The sequence below is a fragment of the Mercenaria mercenaria genome, chromosome 3 (genome assembly GCF_021730395.1).
Source record: "Mercenaria mercenaria strain notata chromosome 3, MADL_Memer_1, whole genome shotgun sequence".
Taxonomy (NCBI): Eukaryota; Metazoa; Mollusca; class Bivalvia; order Venerida; family Veneridae; genus Mercenaria; species Mercenaria mercenaria.
This window is the reverse complement of record NC_069363.1, coordinates 25916351-25942365: the sequence shown is the minus strand read 5'-3', so window position 1 is coordinate 25942365 and position 26015 is coordinate 25916351. Positions and strand designations below refer to the sequence as shown.

General features: G+C 37.1%; 2 protein-coding genes across 2 annotated transcripts in view; one reads left to right on the top strand and one right to left on the bottom strand.

Moving 5' to 3' along the window:
• The window catches only part of LOC123525873 (uncharacterized), a 37066-nt gene extending 24692 nt beyond the window's left edge, over nucleotides 1-12374 (top strand). The window contains exons 7-9 of the mRNA XM_053538044.1: nucleotides 1456-7188; nucleotides 7588-7746; nucleotides 8167-12374. Coding sequence (XP_053394019.1) covers nucleotides 1456-7188; nucleotides 7588-7746; nucleotides 8167-8321 — 6047 coding nt within the window. The 3' untranslated portion in view covers nucleotides 8322-12374. The remainder of the gene's footprint in view (nucleotides 1-1455; nucleotides 7189-7587; nucleotides 7747-8166) is intronic.
• Nucleotides 12375-17622: 5248 nt separating this feature from the next.
• Nucleotides 17623-26015, bottom strand: part of LOC123525231 (serine/threonine-protein kinase RIO1-like) — a 58771-nt gene continuing 50378 nt past the window's right edge. The window contains exons 12-15 of the mRNA XM_045304102.2: nucleotides 24986-25078; nucleotides 23069-23122; nucleotides 22110-22346; nucleotides 17623-18370 (exon numbers count right to left, since the gene is read on the bottom strand). Coding sequence (XP_045160037.1) covers nucleotides 18260-18370; nucleotides 22110-22346; nucleotides 23069-23122; nucleotides 24986-25078 — 495 coding nt within the window. The 3' untranslated portion in view covers nucleotides 17623-18259. The remainder of the gene's footprint in view (nucleotides 18371-22109; nucleotides 22347-23068; nucleotides 23123-24985; nucleotides 25079-26015) is intronic.

Genomic DNA, 26015 nt, shown 5'->3' with positions numbered 1-26015 from the left:
CATACCTACGATATATATGTGATACCATTTTGTAGGTTTGTATTGTCTATATACATTTTTTACGTCAAAGGTCAAGGTCACAGAAGCCTGAATCTTGAAAACGGTTTCCGTGAAATATAATTGAACATAAAAAAGTATATGACCTCTATTGTTTATAGGGTCAGTAGGTAAAAGGTCAAGGTTACAGGGGCCTGAACCTTGAAAACTGTTTCCGCACAATAACCTGAGAACCACTTTACCCATACATTAAAACTTGGTACCGTGATTGGGCTTATAAAGTAGATGACCCCTGTAGTTTTCAGTATCAATACGCCAAAGGTCAAAGTTACAGGGGTCTGAGCCTTGAAAACAGTTTCCGCCCAATAATTCGCGAACTGTTCAGACCAGAACCTTCAAAACCTTCAAATTTGATAGCATAATTGGGCTTATGAAGTAATTGACTCCTATTGTTTTTAAGGACATTAGGTCAAAGGTCAAGGTCTCAGGGACCAGACCATTGAAAACTAATTTTGCACAGTAACTTGAGAATTACTGGACCTAGAACCTTCAAATCTGGTAGCATATTTAGGCGTATTGAAGTAGAAGACTATTGTTTCTGGGGTCAGTAGGATTAAGGTCAAGGTCACAGGAGTCTGAAGACGGTTTCCACTCGACATTTTGAGAACCACTCGACCCAATATTGTAAAAGTTGATATCATAATTGAACTTATGAATTTGATGACCCCTATTGTTTTGGGGGTTAGCAGGCCAAAGGTCAAGGTCATAGTACTCATGGGACTGAAAATGTGACAACCCATCATGGGGTGGCATACTTGTTATACAAACATCTCTTCTTCGGATGTCAGATCAGATTAGGAAACGTCCTACTTTGTGTAAAATGACGCCCTTTTGGAGTATATTCCCTAAAATTAAGTTTTCGTAACTGCTGAATATCTTCCTTATTCATAGATTAATATATATATGCTATATATATCAATGAAATTTTAAAAATTGCAGAAAAGTTATATCTGACTGCATGTTATATACAAATGTACAGAAAGCCAGTATGGAAACACGAAATGGTATCGTATGGTATGGAACACTCTGCACATCAATTTGCAGCTACTGAATAGTGCTATGCATTAAATTACTCAACAGTCGCGAGTCATGGCGTTTCCGTTAGCTATGTATTTCGAACACCCCTCGTACAATTGATTCGGAACATGAATTTTACTTTGTATTGAAAATCACACCGACACAATTTTGGGCCAAGCGTCAATTCTGCAGCTTTAATGGTAGGAGAACACCCTGGTACTCGTCCGGATTTATTCAAGGCCTTCCGTTTTCCAGCACATGAAAGAAGGCAACCTACTAAGCTGAGTTTCGGATTCCACAGCGGAGAAGGTAAGTGATTCTAAGTCAGTCAGCCCCGGAGTCTCCATCTATAGGTGACATAATCATGTATGTATTTTACAGGAACAGGAACTCGGGTCGGGGATCCAACAGAGGTAAACGCTCTGGGGAGATTCATCAGCAAGTACAGGAATGAGTCAAAGATCGCAAATCTGAAGAAAGATGATGATGATGATGATGATGATGCTGATGAAATAAATAGTCCCGGGCAAAAAGGTATCGTCTTCAAAAAGAGATTAAACAAAGAAATAAAACAGAATAGTCATGGAACTGACAATAATGCAGACCCATATAAGGAAAGGGAGAAAATTCTTATCGGTTCAGTGAAAACAAATATCGGACATGCGGAAGCCGCAGCTGGAATGTCTGGACTGATCAAAGTACTACTAATGATGAAAAATGGAAGCTATGTACCAAGTATACATATACGGAGAGACAAATCAAATCTTAACAAGAACATTAAGCTTGAAGAATACGGATTTGATATTGCTATGGAAACTGACGAATGGAGAACAAACGAACTTGGGGAGAGGATATGCTGCGTCAACTCGTTTGGATTTGGAGGGTCCAACAGTCATGCAATAGTCATCCAGATACCAGAACACAGATCAAAAAGCCCAAATACCACAGAAAGTAATCTATGGTTTCCGGTTTGTGTATCAGCTCCAAAAACAGACTGCTTAAAATCCGTGTTGGAATCTTTGAGCACACACCTGGACACTAAAATTTGCAATTTACAAGACGTATCATTTACGTCAGTATTTCACCGTGATCACTACAGCAGCAGAACATTACTATTTGGCACCAGTAAAGAGGAAATCACACAACAACTGAGACTCAAATTATCGAACATGGATCAAATTCAAACTCAACAGAAATTTCGGACAATCTTTGTATTTTGTGGAGTAGGTACAACATGGAGTGGTATGTGTAGAGAAATGACAGCAACACAACCAGTCTTCAAAGAGAAGCTGATGAACATTGACCAGCATCTCAAACTAATAGCTGGATGGAGCATTGTTGCAAGGATTGAGGCGCAAGACTATTCTGATCCTGTTGTAAACCATATCGCCATATTTTGCACGCAAGTAGCTTTGTATGAATTATGGAAGAGTTGGGGGATCTACGCAGACGCTATTGTTGGGCAATCTGTGGGGGAGGTAGCTGCCGCCTATGCGTCTGGAGCTCTTTGTCTTCAAGATGCTGTTTCTGTTATATACTACAGATCAAAAGAGTTAGCTGAAAATTTGGGAGGAGTGATGGTAGTTGTTGGAAACATTCCCATTCAAGATGTAGTAAAAATGTGTGATCAATACGCACGACGTGTAACTATTGCTGTGTATAACAGTCCATATTCATGTACGCTTTCAGGTGATGCTGATGTGATGGACAAAATTGTAGATCAGATTGAAGTCCTGAACCGTGAGTGTTCTTCAAATATTTTGATCAAGCGGCTTTCCGTACCATGTGCGTATCACAGTCACTACGTAGAAGCAAGTATGGTTAGGATAAGAAGTCATTTGAAGGCTATCCGAAAAGGAACGAGGGAAATCGATCATTATTCAACTGTTACTGGACAACTTGCTACCGCTGATGAATTTCAGACAGGGCAGTATTGGGCGGACAATGTGTATAAGCCGGTTCGTTTCATGGAAGCTATAGAGGCTGCGGCACAAAAAGATGTGACAAATGTTTATGTAGAGGTTGGACCAAGACCGGTGCTGAAAGCTCATTTAAAAAACATTCTTGGAGACAAGTTCAGAGCTGTTAGTCTTCCTTCAATGAATATGGAAAAAGAAAATATGACTGCCTTCTCCTCACTTGGTTTACTATATGAGCTTGGTGCTGATATCAAATGGGAAAACCTAAATATCAGTGGTACATCAATCGATGTGCCACGATACACATTCAGTAAATCAAAATTGCTTTTTATTCCATTTCAAAAACAACAGGTTATGAGAGGCGTCCCAACAAGCAATTACATGCATATGTATGTTAGAGACACTGGTAGCCAACGGGAAACATTTCAGATAAAACTGGACAGGGAAACGACACCCTTTGTGTTCGATCATTACTTCCTAAACAGTCTGATTGTACCCGGGGCTATATTCGTTGAAGCAGCATTTGACATTGGTCAAAAGAAGACGGAACTAAGCGTTTATGAGCTTAGCATCTCGAGTGAGTTCTGTCATCGCTTAAGTCTCGAAAACGACGAGCAGCTCTTGGTAGAAGCGGAAGTGACTTCTGGTACTGACAGAAATGGATATCATTATGTCTTCAAAGATAAAAGGGAGACAATATGTCAAGGACATATATTTCCGCGCACAAATCATACTAGGTCAGAGATTGATCTAGCACCAATCATTTCAAGATGCAAGGTTTATAGAAACAATGTTGAAAGCTATAAATGCTTAGGACAACTTGGCCTTAGATATGGCGAGTCCCTAGCACTCATTCAACAATCATGGACGTCTTCTAAGGAATGCATTGCTGAGATACTTGTTCCGAAAACCGTTCAAAAGCAGATCAAAATGACCCACTTTCATCCTTCAATTATAGATGCTTTATTTCAAGCATTTGGTATTTTGCACGTGACCACAACGGAGATAGAAGGTATTACATTGCCTAAAGCCTTCCGTTCGTTGGTAATATACATGCCCCCACAGGAAAGAATGTATGCGTATTGTCAAAGGATTGAAGAAACACCACTGACCAAACATTACAATTTACTTCTGCTGTCTACAACTGGTATCACCATTGCAGAAATCAAAGGCTTTTACCCAAATACGACAAAAGCGCCAGGTACGTTGGATGATAGCATTGTTTATAATCTTCGGTGGAAAAAAATTAGAGTACCTGACAAAATTGAGAGACCTGGTAACGACAATACAAACGGACTTCTCGTGTTTGCATCGAAGCATTTCATAGATAATTTCAATTCCCCTGGTGACACATTAGTCAGTGGCAAAGTCATCCTTGACAACACAATAGATGATGCATCTGTCTTCAGAAAAGCTCTCATGAGTGTTTCTACAACAAGCAGAATCATTTTTGCGCCGTTTCATCACATCGCAAATACCAGCAGCGACAACATGGAAGTGTTTCTTCGATCTAAGACAAATTTTCAAAATTTAGCGCTTCTCATACAAGTTTTGAAAGAAGCGAACACATCAGTACCAGTGTTTGTTGTGACAGAAGGAGTTATGGCCGACCCGGATTTGAAAATCAGCTCTTCCAACATTTGTGGAGCGGAGCTCTGGGGATTGGTAAGATCTGTACTTAGGGAACATTCCTTCATTGATGTAAGACTCGTTGATATGACAATATCAGATATCAATTTCACCGTTTTATATGATGTCCTTTGGTCAGATAATGTCGATTTCCATGAATATCTCATTCACAATGGTAAACTTTTTCACAGTGACCTTGTTGACGTGCTCAATACTGTACCAAGTAAGCGCAGGATAACATTTGATCCCGCTGAAACCATGATCGTGAAGTCTGACTGTCCTAGCATCGTGACAAATGTTCACCTGGAACACAAGCATAAAGAAACGGACATGCTCAAAGCGGAAAGTCAACAAAATCGTCAAAATTATCGCGATATTCTTGTTCATTTTGTTTGTATTCATAACACTGACTTGTATCCAATTTCGACAGTTTTGGACAGCAGTGGATCATCCATCTGGCCAGAAAGCAACGAGTTTGGGTTTCCAGTTTTATGTCTTGAAGGTGTCGGCACAATGGTCGATCGATCCTTTAAATCTGAACCACACATGTCTAAACCAAAGGTTGGGTTTTGCTTTCCGACAGATGTCACTACTACTGTTTCAGTTCCTAGCAATTGTACATTTGACGTTGCAGAACCGTCAATATACGTGCCCGGTATGATGACACTTGGTGTAATCGTCTGGAGTATAGCAGATATTTGCAATACGTCTTCCAGCATTTGTGTTATTTTAGATGAAGAGTTGCAATTCTGCACAGATGCCATTACAGAAATCTTTAAAAGACAAGGGAAAATTGTGCAAATTGATGACATGAAAAGTTTATCAGAAAAATGCTCGGTACAAGCGGTTGCTCCAAGAACCCTAGTTATCCTCGGAAAAATTGTGGACCACAATGCATGTGCCGATATCATACCTGTAAGATATCCAAATGTGATCAGTATTATCAGTATTGAAGCATATTTTCCAAGGGCAGTTGAAAGGGCCACGAAACATCAGTACAAGAGTTTATCTATCCATGTCCTGAAAGCAGAAGATTTCTTTACCTCATCTCGACTGACAAAAATTGTACCGGAGCTTAACAAAATGTTCAGATCAAGTACCTTGTCGATGACCATAGAGCAGATCGCTTGCCTTAGTAATCATGACAGCAAGGCACATGAAGTGCTGAAATTACCTTTCCCGATCCTGCTAGTTACTGATGAGAAACTGTTGGAGTGCAAAATTCCTGTAATGGTAACAAAAGAAGAATTATTCAGGCGAAACGGATGCTATATTTTAATCGCCGGTCTGACTGGGTTAGGATGGGACCTTCTCCAGCTGATAGCAGAACTTGGTGCTGGCTGTGTTGCAACTATATCAAGAAAGGTTCCATCATCGCAAAAAAAACAAGATATTGAAGACGTACAAAACAGATATAGTTGTAAAGTTATTTCTCTTCAAGCTGATATTTCAGACATTCGTCAACTGGAAGATGCGTTAAAAGAGCTTCAAGTGCAAATCGACGGTGATTTCCAGATAAGAGGTGTTTTCCATGGCGGAGCCGTTACACGTGATATGTTGTTAGAAGATATGAGCGAGGAAGATGTTGAAAAGCCGTTGTTTCCAAAAATTTTAGGAACCTGGAATCTACATCTGGCGACCAGACACATGGCTCTTGACTTCTTTGTGATGCATTCTTCGATTGTTTCAATCTTCGGCAATAAAGGACAATGTAACTATGCTGCTGGAAATGCATTTCAAGATGCCGTTGCACACTACCGTCGCAGTCTTGGCTTATGTGGTCAAAGTATAAATTGGAGTACATTAGCTGTAGGAATGGCAATAGAAAATAAGAAGTTAGAAGGCTATTTGAAAAGTCAAGGTTTTCATTTCCTTAGCTCAGCCGATATTAGGAAATGCTTCATTCGAGCTTTGATGGAAAATTATCCTCAAGTAATATTTGGACGCTTTGACTGGAAAAGTCTTCAAGAAAATGGATCAATTCAATTTAATTCAGCAAAATTTGCAAGTTTTGCGAAAGTAGAAATACAATCGACAAAACATTCTGGCTTGAGAGATAATCAGTTTTGCTTTGAGGAATACTACGAGTCCAGTGCCGAGAAACAAAGGGAGATAATTGAATGTTTAGTAAAATTAACAATATCCGAAATGCTTGTGATTGATAACTTCACTCTTACAAAGCACAGTAGCTTCACTGCAATGGGTATCGACTCAATGACAGCAGCAAGCTTCATTAATTCCATTGTGAAGGCTACTCGCGTCCGAGTACCACTTGATCAAATATACAATGACTCAACTGTTGAAACAGTTACTAAGTACATCGTCGAACATATTCCCCACAACACAAAGAGTCCTGAAAACTCTAACCATACACGGAATATCAACTGGCAAGAACAATCGGGGTCGCTTACCACGAGATCAAACCCTGATAATGAAACAGCCAATACTCCGGCGAAAGGTGTCCAAATAGATAGCGAAATCACAACTAAAGCAACCATAGATTCAGATTTGATGATGGCAGGGGAAAGAAAATTGAGAAGTCATACATCTGAAAATATTTTTTCAGGTAATATATACTGTATTATAAACTCAAAATCAGTCAAGACAGTACTTTGTTTACTGCAAGAGAAAAGGAAACCTTTGCAGTGTTTATCAGAAAAAGCAAATTCATATTAAACAAACATGTATGCCATCCGTATAATAATTTATGTACGTGTGTATTCAAAATATACCTTTCAGAGGATAAAAATATTTATCTTATACTAATATTCAAGGAATTTAACAATTTCCGGTAGTTCAACTGTATGTGACAGAATTAATGGACCAGGTACATATCATGATACTGTTTGTTATATATGCTGTTTAAAATTAGAATTTATTAGTAACTTTCATGTAGAATCATGTAGCTGGGGCGGTTGTGTAAACCATATTCTCAATGCATACATTTATTTTGCTTTTTTTTCAGACTACTTTGTCATCCAGAACAACATATTTGATAAAAATGTACATGTATCACTTACCAGAGACAATGGTTCCCTCCTCTTGCAATGGTATGGGAAAGCAAGAAAGCTACAGGTGTTGCACGTCAAATTAGTGATGGAAATAGACCTAAAAAATGTGCAAGGTGCATTTTTTAAATATTGTTTTCAACTTTATATAATTTTAATCTGTTTACATAATGTCTTGCACAGTAATGAAATAAGTCGGCTTTACGATTTCCCAAATGTTTCAGCGGTTATGCACATATGTTGGAAGTTCAAACTAAAATTGTAAATGCACGTGACTAGTTTGTGAAAAATACATGTTCATAAATACTTACTAACAAAATAAACTTTAATGTGTACAGAGGTGGTGGAGGGGGTATGTGAGTCGTAGTCAATGTTTTAGCCACTCTGCCACATGAAGATGTAAGGAAAAAGGATTTCCATTTTTACGTTCCAAAGTACTGCTAATAGATCTGATAAATGTTTGCTCATGCTTTTAATGTAGAAGCAATGTAATCATACTAAATAATACAGATGATATTATATTTTTACAATTTCAGGAGACTTCCATATTCTTCTTAAATGCTCTGACGAGTGGATTGGTTTGATAACAAGTTCTGAAAATACAGCAACTAGGTGGTTTAAAGTATTGAAGGAAGCCATTGATCGCAACGTTCTCTCAGAAACGCCGGAAGAATCAGCAACCTCTGTTTGAAAACTTTTCGTTTGAAGTGTTTGGTTAATCGAAGCCAAAATGTTGTTCATTTAGACCCTTATGTTATGTAGCGTCAAGCTGTAGTTTACCTTACACAAATTCGATTTAACTCCCGTGAATCGCTTACTTGAACTAATACCGGAACTTGAGGATTGCTGCACATCTTATTACCTCTCGTGAACGGATCAAATTGTGTTTGGTATTATTGCTGTGTTCTACGTTCCAAAGTACTGCTAATAGATCTGATAAATGTTTGCTCATGCTTTTAATTGTTTGAGCAGACTGTTTAACAGTAACAACAAATCTGGTTACCCCGCCTTTTATAACTTTACGCGTTTTTTACTACACAAACGGTCGTAAAAAAAACAGATTTAAAAGTTAAACCTAAATGTTAACTATACAAGAACAAAATGAAAAGCTGAACTATTACTTGAGCAACATATCTGGAGAGACAGATAAAAGAATGTATCCAAACTGAGGACATATGCTGAATTTAATTTCTTAATCTGAGAAAATATAAACGCTCTAGAATGCTCGCTCAGTCTAGGAGTTAGTGGGATTTTGCCCAATAGGATCGAAACTGGACGGTACATTGGAGAACGCCCGGAGGATAGATTTAAGGAAAAGTTCCAGTTTGAACCCTACTTAGTTGATACACCTCATAACTTACTTATATATGTAATTAAATTTAGGAGTCCCAGTTGAAACGGGAAGTTGGAATGAAACCGAACTTCACTTACGTAAATGTACCCTGTAACTGTATAGGACGTATCAGTGATGAATATCACTATTTGTTAGAATGTAAAGAACTGTCGGTATTAACAAGACTTCTACAACATTTAAGACGTCCAAACATTATGATGTTTGAATCTATTTTGAACATCAAAACAAAACACTTCGATAAATATACACTTTTGTCTGTTTTTTAAGGAAATTATTATGAAATATGTTTAGGAACTGTTTGCATTATCATATGCAAATGTTTGAATTTGTTTCAATACACTGCCTGGTTTTATTGATTCATCACTGTTACAAACGCCACCTATTATCTAGTTGGCCAATTTTATTTGACATTTCTAAGTAGAAGTGTTATACATTTTCGTTTATGAATCAATTCTGGACCAGTGACAGATCAATAAAACTAAGCAATTGATGTTGATATGTTCATATGATATGTATGTTGACTACTATTATAAACGTCTTCCCCCTCCTGTGTACAAAACGAGACACACTCATGTTTATATATCTCTTATATATTTCAGTATGTGTATATATGTTATAGCTCATATTACCATGTACTATGAAATTTGAAACTATATGCATTTTATGTGCATAAACATCTATTATCCAGAGATAATTTATCAGATCTGTTTATTGCTCGGGCGTAAAATAAAATTGTTTGTTTCCGGTATCCCGACCTACCCTAAATTTTTGGCCCGACCCTAAATGTTTTTATGGCCATGGAGAATCTTTTTCTTCAACTTTTTAACAAAACGTTGCAAAATTTCACTTTTTAGCTCACCAGAGCCAAAGGCTCTGGGCGAGCTATTAGGATCTCTCACCGTCCGGCGTCTGTTGTCCGTAAACCTTTACTTCAAACGACATCTCCTCATAAACTGCTAGGCAAATTTATCCAAACTTCACAGGAATGTTCCTTGGGTGAAGCTCTACAAAAATTGTTCAAAGAATTGAATTCCATGCAGAACTCTGGTTGCCTTGGCAACCGAAAGGAAAAACTTGAAAAAAATCTTCTTCTCAAAAATCAAAGCCCTAGAGCTTAGATATTTGGTGTGAATCATTGCCTAGTGAACCTCTACCAAGTGTGTTCAAATCATGACCCCGGGGTCAAAATTGACCCCGCCCCAGGGGTCACTTGATTTTACATAGAAAAATCTTAAAAAATCTTTTTCTCGAAAACCAGATGCCCTAGACCTTAGATATTTGACATGTAGCATTGCCTAGTGGACCTCTACTAAAATTGTTCAAATCATGACCCCGCCCCAAGGGTCACTTGATTTTACATACGAAAATCTTCAAAAAAATTCTAACAAAAAACCCAGAAGGCATAGAGCTTAGATATTTCACATGTAGCATTGCCTAGTGGACCTCTACAAAATTTGTTCAAATCATGACCCCGGGTTCAAAATTGACCCCGCCCCAGGGGTCACTTGATTTTACATAGGAAAATCTAAAAAAATCTTCTTCTCAAAAACCAGAAGGCCTAGAGCTTAGATATTTGACATGTAGCATTGTCTAGTGGACCTCTACTAAAGTTGTTCAAATCATGACCCCGGGGTCAAAACTGACCCCGCCCTAGGGGTCACTTGATTTTACATATGAAAATCTTCAAAAATTTTCTTAAAATAAACCAGAAGCCCTAGAGCTTAGATATTTCACACGTAACATTGCCTAGTGGACCTCTACAACACTTGTTCAAACATGACCCCCAGGGTCAAAATTGACCCCGCCCCAGAGGTCACTTGATTTTACATATGAAAATCTTCAAAAAATTTCTAAAAATAAACCAGAAGGCCTAGATCTTAGATATTTGACAAGTAGCATTGCCTAGTAGACTTCTACAAAATTTCTTCAAATAATGACCCCCGAGGTCAAATTGGCCCTGCCCCATGGGGTTACTTGATTGTACATAGAAAAATCTTCAAAATTTCTTAAAATAAACCAGAAGGCCTAGAGCTTAGATATTTGACATGTAGCATTGCCTAGTGGACCTCTACAAATTTTGTTCAAATCTTGACCCCCCCCAGGGGTTACTTGATTGTACATAGGGAAATCTTCATAAATTTGCTTAAAATAAACCAGAAGTCCTAGATCTTATATATGCGATATGTAACATTGCCTAGTAGACTTCTACAAACTTTGTTCAAATCATGATCCCCGGGGTAAAATTGGCCCCGCCCCAGGGGTTACTTGATTGTACATCGGAAAATTTTCCAAAAAATTTCTAAAAATCATCAGTTTGATATTTGAAACATGTAGCTCATATTACTCTGGTGAGCGATCCAGGGTCATCATGACCCTCTTGTTATGCTTTAAACATGGTCATTGATGTTAGAAATCAACTTACTGATGCTCTAAAGGCATAACCCCCTTATCTGTGTTCATTTTTTGACATAAAAAAAAAAATTCTGAAAAGTCTCAATAAAAAAAAATTTCCAAAAAGAAAAAAGAAATTCCGACCTACCTACCCTATTTTTTTAGCATGTTACCGGAAACAAAATTTTAGGCCTCAATGACAAGCTATGCTTTTCAATGTCATTGCTGTGTTATATTATGTATGATATTGAAAGTATTGATTATTTCTATTTAATTTTTTTATGAAAAAAAAATGTTATTTTTTTCATATGACATAATGCTTGTTTTCTGTATTGACTTAAAGGTCCACTTGGCCGGATATGTTTAATTGTTAAATACTGTACATAATTATGTTTATACGTTCACACAAGTCGCGTTAATAAACAAATTTCTTATCTATCTTATAAATCAATGAGCTTTAAAGTCGTTCAAACGGATAACAATAAAATTCTTTACCTTTTGCAACCTAATTTCTTTTAGAACCTGTTCAACAAAAAAAAATCACAACTGTGTTTTGTACTTTTCATATTCAAATCATTTTACAACTGTGTTTTGTACTGATCATATTCAAATCATTTTTGAATTATTTGGATAGTCAGTTTGACGGATATACAGTTTCAATTTCATGTATTTCAGAAATATATGTGCTGTAAATTTCTCATGCACCTGAAAACATAAACTAAGATATTACAACTCATAAAGAGCTTTTTCTGAATATTTTAACAAACTTTATGTTAAAATTACAACTTACTCAAGGTGTAATTTTCTCTACAGAAAATATTCATGTATCAAATATTTGCAATGGAGCCTTTATTTTGATTATGCTACTTGTCATTTGGTATATTCAAATGTTACAGTGCATCTTAACCTTATAATTTCATTGTTCAAATTCAAAGATACAGTTTCACCGTTATGCAACTACCTTATGCATTTTGTACTAATAAAAAATGGAACATTTTAGTGCGTATATGTATTTTGTCCTTATAAAGAGACACGTTTGCTTAATTACTACAAATAATATACTTACGTTGCATGTTACGTTATGTCATACATGTTTGGGTTCCCAAAAGCTTAAATTTAGTACTCACAGACTATATCTTTACTACAGTGCTATTTAAATGCATTAAATAACAACAGCTGTCTGCTGACAACGCGCTCGACTATTCAAAGACTTGATGGAAGTATTGGGTCAAAATATTACCAGAGATTTTCAGACAAAAGAAAAATAAAAATAAGACAAACAATGTACCTGCATTTGTGGATTTGGATAAGTATTGCACTATATGACAATGTGTGACCATGATGGTAAACAAGTGTTCAACGTTTCAAAGCCATATATCAAACAGTTTAGACAAAATATGGAATGGTATGCGATACTTAACCAATTTTCTGTCAAAAAAGGGCCATAACTGAGCTAAAGTCCTTGTCCTAGTTATGTAGTCTACATAGTAATGTTGCCTACATATGTAGACTGTGATGGTAAACAAGTGGTCAAAGTTTCAAAGTCATATGACAAACAGGTTAGGCAAAATATGGACTGGTATGAAAAACTAAATTGATTTCCAAGTCCAAATAGGGCCATAATTCACCCAAAATACTTGACAGAGTTGTGTACTCTTGCCTGCAGATGGAAATAATGACTTTTAACAAGTTTTCAAAATTTCAAAGCCACATGTCAAATAGTTTTGACAAAACGTTGACTTGTACGAAAAGTGAACCAATATCCAAGTCCAACAAGGGTCATAATTCAGCCAAAATACTTGACAGTTATGTACTCTTGCCTACAGATGGAAATCATGATGATAAGCAAGTGCTCAAAGTATCAAAGCCACATGTCAAATAGTTTTGACAAAACGTGGACTTGTACCAAAACTGAACCAATTTCAAAGTCCAAAAAGGGCCATAATTCAGCCAAAATAGAAGACAGAGTTATGCACTCTTGCCTACAGATGGAAATCATGATGATAAACAAGTGTTCAAAGTTTCAAAGCCACATGTCAAATAGTTTTGACAAAACATGGACTTGTACGAAAACTGAACCAATTTCCAAATCCAAAAAGGGCTACCAGTATTCAGCCAAAATACTTGACAGAGTTATGTACCCTTGCCTACAGATAGAGACTGTTATAATAAACAAGTGATTAAAGTTTCAAAGCCATATGTCAAACACTTTACACAAAATATGAACTGGTACAAAAAACTTAACCAAGATTTGTGAGTGAAAAGGGGCCAATTGAATTCCATAGATCCAAAATCGTTGATTGAAGTTTTTTTTTAGGGTAAGTCGCACGAACTAGTCTATGGTTCCTTGTAAACACTGGAACTGGACCACACGGTGATGGATATTTAATTTAAGTGTATGTGAAAGTCACGCTTATCCACAGGCCTATTCAAAGCTTTATCTCAAAAGACTTTGTCAAAATGTGGACTGGTACGAAAAACTTGACCAAGGTGTGACACCGACGCTGGCGAGTAGGATAGCTCTATTTATTCTTCGAATAGTTGAGCTAAAAATTAAGTAGCTGTCATGGGTAGAACATCAAGACTTATTTCTTCTCATGAACACTATAAATACTCATGAGAATATTGCGTATCATTCTCACTCGATGAACTAACGTTAGGTCTCCGATCCAAACATACTGTCTTGAAGCAATTCATTTCATTCAGATCACGTGTTATTATAGTATTTGACCACAATAAAGCCATCTCTTTATTAAGTTGAATGACTTGCTTATTTTACAAATTCAACCATAGATAAATTCAAAACTTCGTACTGCAGGGTAATCTCGAAGTTCATAGTCCACTGTTCTTTATATAAACTAAATTGTTCAGAATCAGTGACAGAAGCTTTCTTGAGAGTCTCCCCGTACTTGGATTCAGTGTTATTATATTTTATGGTTCTTGGGTAATAGAGTTCCGCTTAAGCCGGTGCTAGGGGATGAGAGGGGTGTTGCACTTTAATATCCTCTCATGAACAGACTCAATCAAACCGAGTCTGCTATCATTTTGCTTGGTTGCATTCCATGCTTCAAAAGGATCTTACAGATTTCATTCAAATTCCCCGCTGCCGCATTTTGAACGTCTTATCTCAAAAAGCATTTCAAACCTCTTAGTAACATGATCAATTAAATTAAGTTTCTAGTCCAGATCGAAACATAAACATAGATGCAAGAAGCTGCATATTGTCGCTGTCTAGATACCCGATATGATATATGTAGTGCTCATATTTTCAGTGTATATATTTTATAGCTATTTAAATATGATTTAGACACAATAAATGCTTGTAAGGCTCAAGCATGTATGGTTTGGTTGTATAAGCTTTAGGATGATCTAATGTCTTGATCTAGGGCAAACAAGAGCTCTTAGAACACGAAATGCCCCCTTGATGCATTCAGTAACTTCAAAATCAATAGGGGTCATCTGCTGGTCATGGACAACCTCCCTATTAAGTTTCGTGATCCTAGGCCCAAGCATTCTCAAGTTATCGTCCGGAAACGGTTCAACTGTTCTGGGTCACTGTGACCTTGACCTTTGAACTACTGACCTCAAAATCAATAGGGGTCATCTGCTGGTCATAATCAACCTCTCTATTAAGTTTCGTTGTCCTAGGCCCAAGTGTCCTCAAGTTATCGTCCGGAAACGGCTTTCCTGTTCCGGGTCACTGTGACCTTAACCTTTGGTCATCTGCACATCAAGCTTGTTCATCTGTGAAAGTTGAAGCAAATCAGGCTAATAGTGTAGGAGTTGGACACACAAGATTTTGGGACGTAAGTACATATGGTCAGCAGCACCACTACATGCCCCCCACATAAATGTGGGAGCATAAAATAGTATCAGTTTTATTTTATTGAAGTTCTAGATCCTGACAAATGTCAATGAACAGACCAGTCTAATTTGTAAGATTATAATACTCTGTCACTAGCTGTAGATGTAGATGGGAATATCCGGTTCAAGGGTAACTGTTTTGATGGTAACAAGGCTTCTGGCATGAGAAATGCCAAATAGGTTTTGCCAGCATGGGTAAAATCACTGGAAAAACAAGAGGACCATGATGGTCCTGAATCGCTCACCTCTTCCCACATGACCCAGTTTTTTCTATTATTTGACATAGTGACCTAGTTTTTGAGTTCATGTGACCCAGTTTTGAACTTGACCTAGATATTATCAAGATAAAAATTCTGACCAATTTTCATGAAGATCCATTGAAAAATATGGTCTCTAGAGAGGTCACAAGGTTTTTCCATTATCTGACCTATTGACCTAGTTTTCGAAAAGGTATGCGACCCTGTTTTGAACTTTACCTAGATATCATCAAGGTGAACATTCTCACTAATTTTCATGAAGATCTCATGAAAAATATGGCCTCTAGAGAGGTTACAAGGTTTTTCTATTTTTATACCTACTGGCCTAGTTTTTGACCACACGTGACCCAGTTTCGAAAATGATCTAGATATCATCAAGGTGAACATTCAGATCAATTTTAATGACGATCCATTGAAAAATATGGCCTCTAGAGATGTCAAAAGATTTTAATAATTTTAGACCTACTGACCTAGTTTTTGACCGCAGTTGACCCAGTTTCAAACTTGACCTAGATATCATCAAGATGAACATTCAGACCAACTTTCATACAGATCCCATGAAAAGTATGGCCTCTAGAGAGGTCACAAAGTTTTTTTATTATTTGACCCACTGACCTAGTTTTCAAAAGCACGTGACCGAGTTTCAAACCTGACCTAGATATCATCAAGGTGAACATTCTGACCAATTTTTATGGAGATCCATTCAAAAGTATGGCCTCTAGAGAGGTCACAAGGTTTTTCTATTTTTAGACCTACTGACCTAGTTTTTGACCGCACATGACCCTGTTTCGAACTTGACCTAGATATCATCAAGATGAACATTCAGAATAATTTTCATACAGATCCCATGAAAAATATGGCCTTTAGAGGTCACAAGGATTTTCTATTATTTGACCTACTGACCTAGTTTTTGACGGCACGTGACCCAGTTTCGAACTTGACCTAGATATCATCAAGATAGCATTCAGACCAACTTTCATACAGATCCCATGAAAAATATGGCCTCTAGAGAGGTCACAAGGGTTTTTCTATTATTTGACCTACTGACCTAGTTTTTGACGGCACCTGACCCACTTTCGAACTTGACTTAGATATCATCAAGGTGAACATTCTGACCAATTTTCATGAAGATCTCATGAAATATATGGCCTCTAGAGTAGTCACAAGGTTTTTCTATTTTTAGACCTACTGACCTAGTTTTTGACCGCACGGGACCCAGTTTCGAACTTGACCTAGATATCATAAAGATGAACATTCAGACCAACTTTCATACAGATCCCATGAAAAATATGGCCTTTAGAGAGGTCACAAGGTTTTTCTATTATTTGACCTACTGACCTAGTTTTTGACGGCACGTGACCCAGTTTCAAACTTGACCTAGATATCATCAAGGTGAAAGTTCTGACCAATTTTCAGGAAGATCTCATGAAATATATGGCCTCTAGAGAGGTCACAAGGTTTTTCTATTTTTAGACCTACTGACCTAGTTTTTGAAGGCACGTGACCCAGTTTCAAACTTGACCTAGATATCATCAAGGTGAACATTCTGACCAATTTTCATGAAGATCTTGTGAAATGTATGGCCTCTAGAGAGGTCACAAGGTTTTTCTATTTTTAGACCTACTGACCTAGTTTTTGACGGCACGTGACCCAGTTTCGAACTTGACCTAGATATCATCAAGGTGAACATTCTGACCAATTTTCATGAAGATCTTGTGAAATATATGGCCTCTAGAGAGGTCACAAAGTTTTTCTATTTTTAGACCTACTGACCTAGTTTTTGAAGGCACGTGACCCAGTTTCGAACTTGACCTAGATATCATCAAGATGAACATTCTGACCAACTTTCATAAAGATCCCATGAAAAATGTGACCTCTAGAGTGGTCACAAGCAAAAGTTTACGGACGGACACACGCACGGACGGACGCACGCACGACGGACACAGCGCGATCACAAAAGCTCACCTTGTCACTTTGTGACAGGTGAGCTAAAAAACAGTCTGGTGTGCAAGAAAATTTAATATTGCATGAGGTGATGTGCTGCTAAGTCTGTTCTGCTAAAAATAACTTTCAGACCATAATGCCAGTAAATTGTTAAAGAAAATATTTAAACTCATACAAATAGGTGTACATGTAGGAATTTTTATTTTGAATTTAACTTTTTTGATGGAACATATTAAATCATTTAATAAATCATATATCCAACAATTATCACCCGAGTTTTGTGCCAAAATACTACTTAAACATTTAGCAATTAAAAACATCGATGTACAGCAGCTGTATAAAAGCTGCATAAATCAGGGATTGATGATGTTGTTTGTTTGTGTTGTTTTGGGTTTAGCACCATTTGTCAACATTATTTCATTTATGTAATGGTGGTCAGTTTAAAACTAAACCTGTTTTTCTGGATTCTATACCAGCACTAATCTGTTCTCCACAAGTAACTACCAACTTCTCAACATGAATCAGATGTGGAGGATGAATGAATAGAGACACAACATCTTTGATCAATCATCACATTGAACATACATCTCACCCAAGGATCTAACACGATCCATAGATTTGCATTCTCCCTTCTGAGCTCAGCAGACATACAGGGATAGAAGAGAGAATCACTTTTGGTATTTCCATTTATTACATCAATGTATAATAGCCATATATCAGGGACAGATGAGCGAATCAATTCCATCACTGTCATTTATTACATCACAGTACTGTAGCTGTTATGGAAGCAAGTTAGAGAAGCACCTCCATCACTTCCATTCATTTCTTCTTCCCCTGTTTTGCAAGCTTTTCTTTTCGTTTCTTCACATGCTTTGGCATTTTATTCTGTCTTTTCTCCTTTTGTGCATCTTTCACTAATCTTTTTCTTTCCTACAATAGAACATGGAAATGACATACTGGTAACAAGAGCACCGCCTTGCGGGTGCTGACGCTCATCTGATTTTTTTTGTATAATAGAAATATTGTCCTACCCATGATTTTCTAAGTCTAAAAAGGGCCATCACTCTTGCAAAAAGCAGGATAGAGTTATGTTTCTTGATGTACAGTGTCCACTTATGATGGTGAAAAACTGTTGCAAGTTTTAAAGCAATAGCTTTGATAGTTTATGAGGAAAGTTGACTTAAACATAATATTCAACCAAGAAAATGATTTTTCTAAGTCCAAAAGGGGCAATAATTATTGCAAAAAGCAGGATGGAGTTATGTTGCTTGCTGTACAGGGTCAGCTTATGATGGTGAACAAGAGTTGCAAGTTTAAAAGCAATAGCTTAGATAGTTTAAGAGAAAAAGTTGACCTAAACATAAAACTTAACCAAGAAATCTGATATTTTCTAAGTCCAAAAGGGGCCATAAATCTTGCAAAAAGCAGGATGGAGTTATGTTTCTTGCTGTACAGGGTCAGCTTATGATGGTGAACAAGTGTTGCAAGTTTTAAAGGAATAGCTTTGATAGTTTAGGATAAAAGCTGACCTAAACATAAAACTTAACCAAGAAAACTGATTTTCTAAGTCCAAAAGGGGCAATAATTCTTGCAAAAAGCAAGATGGAGTTATGTTTCTTGATGTACAGGGTCTGCTTATGATGGTGAACAAGTATTCCAAGTTTCAAAGCAAAAGCTTTGATAGTTTAGGAGAAAAGTTGACCTAAACATAAAACTTAACCAAGAAATCTGATATTTTCTAAGTACAAAAGGGGCCATAAATCTTGCAAAAAGCAAGATGGAGTTATGTTTCTTGCTATACAGGGTCAGCTTATGATGGTGAACAAGTATTCCAAGTTTCAAAGCAATAGCTTTGATAGTTTAGGAGAAAAGCTGACCTAAACATAAAACTTAACCAGGCAACGCCGACGCAGACGCCGACGCCGACAACCGCTCAAGTGATGACAATAACTCATCATTTTTTTTCAAAAAATCAGATGAGCTAATAATCTAATGATTATGGGAGACTTTAAATTTACATTTTTACAAAGACATTGAACTAAAGCTATACCCATGGATTTATACAGGCATTTACAATCTAGCTTGAAATATTTTGTTCACAGAATAGCAGTGTTTTGCAACAGTATTTCAGTCATGTAACGACGGCCAGCTAACTTAACTGTTCCTAGATTCTGTACTAGTACCAAACTGTTCTCTACAAGTAACTACTACTTTCTCCATATGAATCAGACATGGAAGACAAATTATTTCAGACACAATGTCTTCAATCACTTGTCACATGAACATATGCCTCACTCAGGGATCAAGCTCACAACCCTATGGAAAAGTTTGAATCGGTAATCACTATCACTCACTATATCAAACTTCAATCTAATAAATATTCATCCAGAGGTATGATAGATTGACCTTGGTTATGAATGAGGAAGTGAAGTAGAACTAATAACACATACTTGAGAGGATGATTTTAACTTAAGCTTACCAATAAAAAGTCATGCACTATACATCTAAAGCTGTCATTAGTTTACATCAAAGATCGGCAATGTTTTGAATACACCATCAGACCTATTGGTGTATCTATTAGGCTGTGTTTATGACATATCATTTTGGCAAATATGGGATCATGGAAGGAATTGTAAGGATGTCAAATATACAATTCCAACTCTGAATGTGTGTCACACAAAACAGGTGATAATAGCCTGGGCTGTTTTTTTAACTTAAAAAAGCAAAACTATTTAATAGTCACTAATTGCGAGAAAACACATCTGACACCGGTATGAGTTTATCAATTTCTATTTCAGATCTACTAGTTTCACTGTTCACACAGCTTCATCAGAAGCAAACAAACAAGAGGACCATGATGGTCCTGAATCGCTCACCTATCCCCACATGACCAAGTGTTGAACTGAGTATGACATCGTTATTTCTATTATTTAACACAGTGACCTAGTTTTTGAGCACATGTGACCTAGATATCATCAAGATAAAAAATTCTGACCAATTTTCATGAAGATCCATTGAAAAATATGGCCTCTAGAGAGGTCACAAGCTTTTTCTATTATTTGACCTAATGACCTAGTTTTTGAAGGCACGTGACCCACTTTTAAACTTGACCTAGATATCATCAAGGTGAACATTCTCACCAATTTTCATGAAGATCTCGTGAAAAATATGGCCTCTAGAGAGGTCACAAGGTTTTTGTATTTTTCGACCTACTGACCTAGTTTTTGACCGCACATGACGCAGTTACGAACCTGACCTAGATATCATCAAGCTGAACATTCTCACCAGTTTTCATGAAGATCCATTGAGAAATATGGCCTTTAGGGAGGTCACAGGTTTTTCTATTTTTAGACCTACTGACCTAGTTTTTGACCCCACGTGACCCAGTTTCGAACCTGACCTAGATATCATCAAGGTGAACATTCTGACCAATATTCATGAAGATCTCATGAAAAATATGGCCTCTAGAGAGGTCACAAGGTTTTTTTATTTTTAGATCTACTGACCTAGTTTTTAACCCCATGTGACCCAGTTTCGAACATGATCTAGATATCATCAAAGTAAACATTCTGACCAATTTTCCTGAAGATCCATTGAAAAATATGGCCTCTAGAGAGGTCACAAGGTTTTTCTATTTTTAGACCTACTGACCTAGTTTTTGACCGCACGTGACCCAGTTTCGAACTTGACCTAGATATCATCAAGGTGAACATTCTGACCAATTTTCATGAAGATCCATTGAGATATATGGCCTCTAGAGAGGTCACAAGGTTTTTCTATTTTTAGACCTACTGACTTAGTTTTTGATCAAACATGACCCAGTTTCAAACTTGACCTAGATATCATCAAGGTGAACATTCTGACCATAATTCATGAAGATCTCATGAAAAATATGGCCTCTAGAGAGGTCACAAGATTTTTCTATTTTTAGATCTACTGACCTAGTTTTTACCCCCATGTGACCCAGTTTCGAACTTGACCTAGATATCATCAAGGTGAACATTCTGACCAATTTTCATGAAGATCCATTGAGAAATATGGCCTCTAGAGAGGTCAAAAGGTTTTTCTATTTTAAGACCTACTGACCTAGTTTTTGACCCCACGTGACCCAGTTTCAAACTTGACCTAGATATCATCAAGGTGAACATTCTGACCAATATTCATGAAGATCTCATGAAAAATATGGCCTCTAGAGAGGTCACAAGGTTTTTCTATTTTTAGACCTACTGACCTAGTTTTTGATCCCACATGACCCAGTTTCGAACTTGACCTAGATATCATCAAGGTGAACATTCTGACCAATTTTAATGAAGATCTTGTGAAATATATGGCCTCTAGAGAGGTCACAAGGTTTTTCTATTTTTAGACCTACTGACCTAGTTTTTGATGGCACGTGACCCAGTTTCGAACTTGACCTAGATATCATCAAGGTGAACATTCTGACCAACTTTCATAAAGATCCCATGAAAAATGTGACCTCTAGAGTGGTCACAAGCAAAAGTTTACGGACGCACGCACGCACGCACGGACGACGGACGACGGACGCCGCGCGATCACAAAAGCTCACCTTGTCACTTTGTGACAGGTGAGCTAAAAAGTACATGGAAAAAATATTACAAAAGCCTATATAATCTACAAGAAAATAATTCCTGAAATACAAACTAAATACCTTCTTTGAATTTGGAGATTCATCTCTAGGGCGTATTACAGTGCCTTTATTTTTGTTTGTTCCTTCTTCTTCCTCACTGCTTGAATCTGTATCATTGCTCATCTCCTCTCCATCACTAATGTCATCGTCATCATTTTCTCCCTGAGAATATCCACCTTCCTCAGATTCTAATTCATTGTCATTATTCTTTTGTTGAGAGGAAGACGAGGTCTTTGATTCTTTCAGTAAAGTTGGTACCTATTGGTAAAAGTTGAGGTGGCAGCTCAATTACTTATTCTCTATGAACATCTAACAGGTAAAAGTTGAAGTGGCAGCTCAGTTACTTATTACCTATGTTCTCTAACAGGAGAAAGTTGAGGTGACACCTCAATTACTTATTCCCGACATATATCTAACAGGTAAAGTTGAGGCGGTTGCTCAGTTACTTACTTTCTATGTACATATAACATGTACAGATGAGGTCGTAGCTCAATGACGTATTCCCTATGTACACCTAACATGTAAAAGTTGAGGTGGCTGCTCAATTACTTATTCTTTATGTACATGTAATTATCATATGTTGAAGAAAATGACTCAGAAACTCAGAAAAATTATTTTATTAAATAATCATCCAAGTTGTTAATGCAAGTTTTTGTAATAATCCTCTTAAAGTGTAGTCACATTTGACCTGCATCAGCTACAAAGGAGAGATTTTGGAGCAATTAAATGCCCAAGTACAAATAACTTAAACAAAATTATTCCATCTCTTTGGTACTGGTCATTGTCGTAAAATTTCTGAGAAATCAAACCAAGTAGTCTCAACAATGATTATTTAGTTACTTCATGTTTTTAAGACCATAGCTCTGCAAAAATTTAACCATTTAATCCTTTTAAGTTTGGTCAAAATCATATAGCCTACGTTGAAGCAGTCTGAAAGGTATTTTGTGACTTTTACTGCAGTCAGTTATAAATATACTCACATGTTGTGGTCCAGACAGATCTGTTTTCAACCCTGATATCTTGCTGTATAGGAACTGAAACAAGAATATTTCTATGTTACTATTGAGGGACAAGATGCTTGTTCATACAAGAGCTTGACTACTTGAAAACATTTGCCAATACAAGAAGTGAAAATAACAGAAAACTAAATGCAACAGAAAATTTATACCAATCTGTGAACCCTTATGTGTCTGCATGGGCAGGAGGTGTATAAAGAAATAACACGGAATCAAATTTTGAAAGTGATATAGGTTACAATAAGAAATATGAAAACATTTCTTTTTGTGGATGGGGGGAGAAGGTTGAGTGGGGGTCAATCAGAAGTTGACATTATAAGCAGGGCCAAGCTATAAACAGGTCATCAAATGCTCTTCCATTCCGTACTAATTTTTCAGCTGTAAGAAATTAGGTGAGTAACTATATTTTCGTATATACCAATAATAAATTGCAGTCATTATCTCTTTATAGCTCTGGATTTTTTTTTTTGATTTGGGTTTTATGGTGCACCAACACAGTATAGGTTATATGGCGCCAAACAGGACTACAAATTTTTGTTCCACATCTCATTTACATCGAAATAAAAATACAAGGTATGGAATCAAAAATTGTATACCTGCTGGAATCACAGTTACAGCAAAACCAAGTGTTAAGACCCTATTAGTCGCCTCTTACGATCATGCAAGGGTAAGACAGTGGTTCCAATTCTTTTCATACACAGATCGTCCCAGAACCACATGGGGCTTTACAATGCTAAACTAGATTTGTGTCCATAGGACACTGCCCCTCTTCCAACCCCCCACACACCAATTTCACATTGGTTTATCCACAGGTTGTATGGACTATGTAAAGAAGTTTAATTCAGTGTGTGTTCGGATTTACCATGTAACGTCTTTTCCAACAATTTTTCTGTCATATAAACAATGGTGTCTACTTGTAGCAGTGAGCATGATGCCCAACTTTATAGCACTCCCTCACTGGAATATCATGCTGTAGACATGTGACAAGATAACCCACCTGACACCGGGCTGACCAGTCCTAGCACTATCCTCTTAATGCCGAGCTCCAAGCGAGGAAGCTACTAGTACCAATTTTTACGTCTTTGGTATGTCGCGGCCAGAGATTGAAGCGGGTGCTCTAACACTAGGCTACCGAGAAAGTTAAGATTATTTCCACTATGCCATTTTCTATACAAAACAGTTTTTTACACTCAAAACTATTACCAGAATACTTTCACTGAAGCAATAAAACTCTCAACTTTTGTTTTGTCGGCCAGTCAAATTAACAGTGTTTGTTTACATTTTAATGACCTTTCAGCAAAGGTTATTTCCGACTGAATATACTGAACAACAGGTAGTCAGCATGTGAATATAAGATTGGGGGCTATTTTGATACACATAAAGAAATCATCCTGCAAACCAAATATGTGGAAAACTTTCAATAGTGACCTTGATCTTTGACCGACAATGGGTCATGTGTTCACACATTGTCTCATCATGGGGAACGTTTGTAGCACTAAGATAATCCATCAATGCATATAAAAGTTATTGAGTGGAAACAATTTTTACTTGACTTTCAATAGAGACCTTGATCTTTGATAATAATGCATAATCTACACATTGCCCTCTATTCACATACCAAGTTTTATGAACATAGCTTGAATACCTTTTGAGTAATTGCAGGATCCACATTTGCGGACGGTTGGACGGATGACATTCCTTTAGTTCCTTCCAGTGTTCCACATGTAAGGAACTAAAAACCAATTTTTCAATTAAATGCCAAAAATCAAGCACAGACATAATGATCCATTATTAAAATCCCATTTCTGATGATGCTACAAAGAAAAGCACTAAATAAGCAACAGAGATATAAAAATGGGAGAAAATGCATGAACACTTTACCTCCTCAGTGTCTCCTTCCTTTGCCTTGTAAAAATCCCTCTCAAAGTCTATCACTGCATCCAAGGTACGAGGAATGTATGCATTTTTGAACACCTATCAAGAACAAGAGGGTCATGATGACCCTGGCTCGCTCACCTGAGTTATATGAGCCACATGTTTCAAATGGCAAACTGATGCTAAAATATTAAGAAAGTAGGTCAGTAGGTCTCATTCATGGTCAATGAAAATAAGTTTTAAAATCGGAATGCAAAACTGTACATGTCATCCAAATTTCAAGGCTGTATCTTAAAAAAACAAGGAAGTAGGTCAGTAGGTCAAAGTCACAGTAAGGTGACCTCTAATCACTTGGGGTCATCAGGAAATTATAATTAAACATATCTGATCTGATCATTTTTGAAGTATTTTTTCCTATATAACTCATATATCAAGTGACCCCCAGGGTGGGGCCTCTATTCATCCAAGGGGCATACTTTGAACAATCGTATTAGAGATCCACTAGGCAATGCTACATACAAAATATCAAAGGCCTAGGCCTTGAACTTTCAGACAAGATTTTTTCCCCCCAAATAAGTCTATATTAAACTTGGGCCCCCTAGGGCAGGGCCTCTTTTCACCCCAGGGGCATAATTTGAAAACTTTTGGTAGAGGAACACTAGGCAAGGCAACATACCAAATATCAAAAGCCTATGCCTTGCAGTTTCAGGCAAGAAGATTTTTAAAGTTTTATCCAATATAAGTCTATGTAAAACTCGAGACCCCCATGGCAGAGCCTCTTTTCACCCCAGGGTAATATTTTGAACAATTTTGGTAGAGGACCGCAAGGCAATGCTACAAATATCAAAGGCCTAGGTCCTGTGGTTTTAGACAAGAAGATTTTTAAATTTTTTTCCTATATAAGTCTATGTAAAACTTGGGACCCCCGGGGTGGGGCCTCTTTTCACCCCAGGGGCACAATTTTAATATTCTTCAATGATGTTACAAGCCAAATATCAATGCTCTATGCCTTGCGGTTTTGGACAAGAAGATTTTT